At 36.4% G+C, this 5,496-nt stretch overlaps 1 protein-coding gene across 1 annotated transcript in view; it reads right to left on the reverse strand.

Annotated features, from left to right (window-relative positions):
• CHLSN (cholesin) overlaps positions 1 to 5,496 on the reverse strand; it is a 187,762-nt gene continuing 182,266 nt past the window's right edge. Inside the window, exon 7 of the mRNA XM_072417714.1 lies at positions 1 to 681. Within this exon, the coding sequence (XP_072273815.1) occupies positions 499 to 681 (183 nt within the window). The 3' untranslated portion in view covers positions 1 to 498. The remainder of the gene's footprint in view (positions 682 to 5,496) is intronic.

Here is a 5,496-nt window from a genome sequence, read left to right on the forward strand (position 1 = left end):
TAAGTGTTTACATTGTGTTTATTTCCTTGATGAAGCCTCAGCCATGAAGGTTTTTCTACAAATTCCACATTACCTCCTCTGACTATTCAAGCCTGGGCATATTGATCATTATTTTGTTATATACATCCTAATACATTTTTTATAGGGGGCCTTTTTTATTTTCTCATTATATGCCATGCTTGGCTCAAGCTATACTCCCACCAATAATTGCAAATCAAGAAGCTTTTTGGATAAATAATACAATTACAACCTTATTTTCTCCAGTTGCTGGTACAATACCTTTTGATGGATTAATAGTTTTAAAAGGTGATTAGATGGCTCAGTTGGGAAAGTTGAACCCCTAAATCTATAATGCATGTTTTACATTTGGCCATGAAGGCCTCCTTTAAGAGATAGGCACATATCACATTGCAGATTGGTTTAGTTACATATGTATAGTTACAGTACAGATAAAACAAGATGTTCCATGCTCTAAGTGTATGTTGAATTTCCTGGGCACTATGACAAGAGCTGCAACACCTCTCGCACTCTTTCTGTCTTCTTTGAGTCGGCCTCTTCCTGTGTCTCAGCGCTGTCACACTCCTTCATGTATGCCTCAGCTTTCTGTATGGTGGTCTCACGTGCACTGCCTTTCAGACCATCCAAGTATTTCAAGAGAATCCGAAAGTACTTGTCAGGAACCTGTATGAACAATAAAGGAAACCATAATGTTAGGCTATAATGGAGAGTAGAAGAACGACTCATGTACATGAGCTCTGTATGTGTCTGAGCCGCCTTTTCTTCCTATAGAAGTCAATTTGAATGCGAAACACATGTAAATTAGCAGCTTGAGGAAACCAGGGCCTGGACAAAGTCTTTAAGCTTGTAAAAAATGCCAAAGTATGTCCCATCTATCAGTCATCAGCTAAAAGGCTGCAGGTCTTGCCCTTTTCATGTCCCTTTCAAGTGGCCACTTCATCTTCATACACCTTAGCCCTGGCACGATGGGCCTGATTTATGAAAGCTCTCTAAGGGTGGAGAAGATACATTTTCATCAGTGAAGCTGGGTGATCCACCAAACCTGAAACCAATCTGGTCCAAGACTGAAAACATTTGCTAACAAATAGCAAACAACCTTTCAAAAATCTATTCCAGGTTTGCACAGATGAAAGTGCATGTTCTCCAGCCTTGGAGGGCTTTAATAAATCAGGGCCAATGGGTGAGACACAAGATATAATATTAGCCTGTATTGGCAGGATATACAATCTTCCCATGGGTACTATGGGGACAGGATTTACAGGAGCCTTTACACAAAAGTAGGAACGGATATTTAATTTTTTCTATTGTAACAATTCTGCTGTCTTTTGCACATAACAAAACCCTTTAATTTTTAATTTTGGCAAAATAGACAAAAATGATGCTACTCTAATTCTAATACTCTATCCTATATTATTTTCACTGAAATTAAGCTTAAATATGATTTTTAATATTTTTGGTTTTAACATCATTCTTCCAAGCTGTCTGAATTGCACCATCTTTACACTGGCAACTGCTAACATCCCATGTTAAATTTTACATATTTGATTGAAAAATTAAATCCAACAATTTGCAACCAACGGAAGCAATTGCTTGATCTGATTTTTTAGATAGGCAGCAGATGGGGCTGCACCTGATCAGAATTATGCAATTACATTTCTATTTAGAATGAGAATTTTCATTTTGTTTATTTTTTAATTATTTTTTTCATAAAGGGAACAAGAAAGAACATAATATTTTACCTAGTCTACATTTGGTAATATTGAAGCAGAAGAACACGGCAGAAGTGAAATGTTTCAGAGCCAGAACTACTTTCACTATCTGTCAAAAATCTGATTAACACATTTCCCTTCAGCACTATGAGCTGATAGAGTCACTGCGACAATCGAGTACATGACACGCACAGAATGTTCTTAATGTCAGTGAAGACAAAGAAATATTACTTTAAGGGAATACAAAAGAAAGAAGTATGTAAAAAACAATAAGGACGTTAAAAAGAATGTGAAACATTGCCACACATTATGCAAAAAAAAAAAGTTCTGCACTATTTGCATTTTGAGATCATGAAATTCCATAGCACTAATACTATTTGTCCCATGTACAGTACATGAAGAAATATTGCATGCTCCAAATGTTTGATGGATATTCTCAGGTGTGTAAGTACTGTACTGACTTAGTACAACATTGTGTTTTCAGCATTGTCTGGAATGCTATAAATGAGGCTACAATAAGTTTTACAATACCTGTGAAGCTGTGCTTTGGGCATGCAGGGCAAAACCAAAGGGCCATTTTACTAACAACAGCACTGATTGGGTATACTTTCAGGTATAGGGGTCATGTATATGTGTATATTGTTGGTAAAATCTTCAGAATGGAAGATTTCACCAACAACAAATGTTAACACAGCATATTGCATTTCATATATTAAATGTAGCATTATTTTATTAAACTTTCATTTGCCTTCTTTTTTTCATACTTTTTTTTTTTTTTTACAGAAATATGAGTTTTTCACGAAGAAGTTGTTTAAATGACCCTAATAAATTTTGCTACATTTGTGGTGAATATCCTCAGCAAAAACTGAGAAGAAACATTACAGAATTTGTGAAACAAGCATATCTTGCATATTTTGGTATTAAACTGGGTGACCAAGATAAGTATTGGACTCCCCATATGGTATGCAAAACTTGTGTAGAGGGTCCATGTCAGTGGAAAAATGGAATACTGAAACGTTTGAAATTGGTGTACCTATGGTATGGTGAGAGCCCAAAAATCATTATATTGATTGTTATTTTTGTCCTGTGAATGTAAAAGGTTTCAATCGTCACAAGAAAAACAAGTGGGAGTACCCTGATCTGGAATCAGAAAGGAGACCTGTGGTGCTGATGTTCCCATACCAGTGTTCAGTACATTCCCTGATATTCCTGTATCCGACATGGAGGATATACAGGGTTTGCAGTGTAATCCAGGAGTTAGCAGTGGAAGTGAATATGAAGGAAGTATTTCATCAAACCAGCAGTTCTCCCAAGAAGAGCTCAATGATTTAATACGTGACCTAAGTCTGTCAAAACAAGCATCTGAACTTCTAGCATCTTGACTAAAAGAAAAGAACTGTCTGGGACCGGAAGTTAAAATAACGGTTTATAGGACAAGAGAGGTGACACTCCGACCATATTTCAGTGAAGATAGAGACTTTGTGTACTGTTGTAACATCCCTGGACTACTAGCCCTTATGGGAGTACCAGAATACTGAGCAGAAGACTGGCAGCTTTTCATAGACAGTTCCACTCAAAGTTTGAAATCTGTTTTACTGCATAATGACAACTAATATGCACCAATTCTAATTGGTCACTCAACAAAACTTAAAGAAGAATATGAAAATATCAAAATGGTCTTTGCTATTATGAACACCAATGGTCCATATGTGTTGATTTAAAAATGGTGAAATTCCTACTTGGACAGCAAAGTGGATACACAAAGTACCCATGTTTCATCTGCTTGTGGGATAGTAGAGCAAAGCAGGATCACTGGGAAAAAGTGACATGGCCGCCAAGATAAAACATTGAAAAAGGTGCAGCGAACATCACTAACGAGCCAATGGCTGACAAAGAAAAAATCATTCTCCCTCCACTACACATAAAGTTAGGATTAATGAAGCAATTTGTTAGAGCTCTGAACAAGGACGGTGATTGCTTCAAATACATTTGTAGATTCTTCCCTGGATTGAGTACTGAAAAATTAAAAGCAGGAATCTTTGAAAGAACCACAGAATCAGAAACCGATAAATGATTCAATTTTCACAAGTTACATGACTGGTACTGAAGCTTCTGCCTGGCACAGCTATGTCATGGTTGTCAAGAACTTCTTGGGTGATCATAAAGCACAAAATATGAAGAAATGGTACAAAAATTACTTAAAACTTTAAGAATTTGGGGGCTACGATGAGCATAAAGGTACACTATCTCCATAGCCAATTGCAAACATTTCCAGAGAAAACATGGCGATTTCAGTGTGGAACAAAGGGTTCCATCAAGATATAAAGGTGATGGAAGAAAGATAGCAGGGCAGATGGGATACACACATGATGGGAGACTACTGCTGGAGCCTTCAACGTGATTGTCCTGATCATCAGCATAAAAGGGAATCATACAAACTGAGATTTTTTTGTGATTAGTTCTGTAAATATACTGAATAAAGAATATATTGACATTATTTCAAAAATTTAATTTTCTAAATATAGGCACATCTAGTTTAAGTTTGCCTAATTTTCATGTTTCATTTGTTTTCCATGAAGTTATTACTGAGGTCATTATTTTAAAAACTAGAGCTTATCTAGCAAAATCATATTTGGAATCTGTGCATCAAGGATATCCTAAAATTACTTTATTCTGTTTGGCAAGAAAATGTTTGTTGACCAGTGTAGTCAATCAGGCCCACTGTGTTGCATCCTAGCAAAAGGGTGTTGTTTAGGGATCCATACATTGGATGTCATCAGGCTGCATTAAGTGAATTTAACATTGAAGACCGCATTCTCTGACGTGACCACAAGATGGCAGAAGCCCACTATCTCCTGTACAGTTTGGTGTAATTTGTTTCTAATGTATTTCATTCTATTACTACTAACACTATCCAGATGTCTGCTGGTAACAGTAATATTCAGTGTGCTGGAGCCTTTTAAAGTTTGCAAGCTAAATAATAAATTATTGTTTTCCAAGAAACAGATAAAATATTACTGCTTACCAGTCCTTGGATATGGAAGATGCATTAGTTTATTTGAAGTACATCTTTATTTTCTCCTTTTGTCCTAACAGTAATACCCTTCCTGCGTATGGTGACAACACTCTGTGCTGTATATATGAAGGGGACACATTATCAGCCTTAGGCAGGATTACAGCAATGCCCAACTCTCCATAACATAGGGGTAGAGCACAAAAAGCACTGAAAAGAACTTGGAAGGCTGATAACATTGTTTGAGATGTCAGTTTAGTGCATAGCAAATGATAAGGACACTGGATTTTTGGCAGGATCAGTGGTTAGTTACTGTTCTTGCAGACAATGCATTTACCCGAAGAACAAAAAAATGAATGCAATCACCACATATAATTATTGACACAGAACAATACATTAAAATTGTGTTGTTCAGCTTAGAAATCCTTTAAAATTTCACAATAACTTGATAATAAAACTGAATTAATGGTTTTTATTCATATATTTTTAATAGACAAGTCATTTCAACTTAAGGTGGAACTCAGCCCAAAAAATAAAAAATGGCAAACAGGCAGGTCCTCTATTGTAGAGGGGACAGGTGATGTTACCTGCCCGACTGAAATTTTTTATTTCACTCTCGAGAAGAGACGTTTAAGGGGGGAACACCCTGTATAAATACATAAACGGTCCATATAGAGAACTCTCTTCTCAATTATTCACTTTGAGATCATTACAAAGCACATGAGGGAACTTTTTGCATCTGGATTCTTCACTGTA

The sequence above is a fragment of the Pyxicephalus adspersus genome, chromosome 7 (genome assembly GCF_032062135.1).
Source record: "Pyxicephalus adspersus chromosome 7, UCB_Pads_2.0, whole genome shotgun sequence".
NCBI lineage: Eukaryota > Metazoa > Chordata > Amphibia > Anura > Pyxicephalidae > Pyxicephalus > Pyxicephalus adspersus.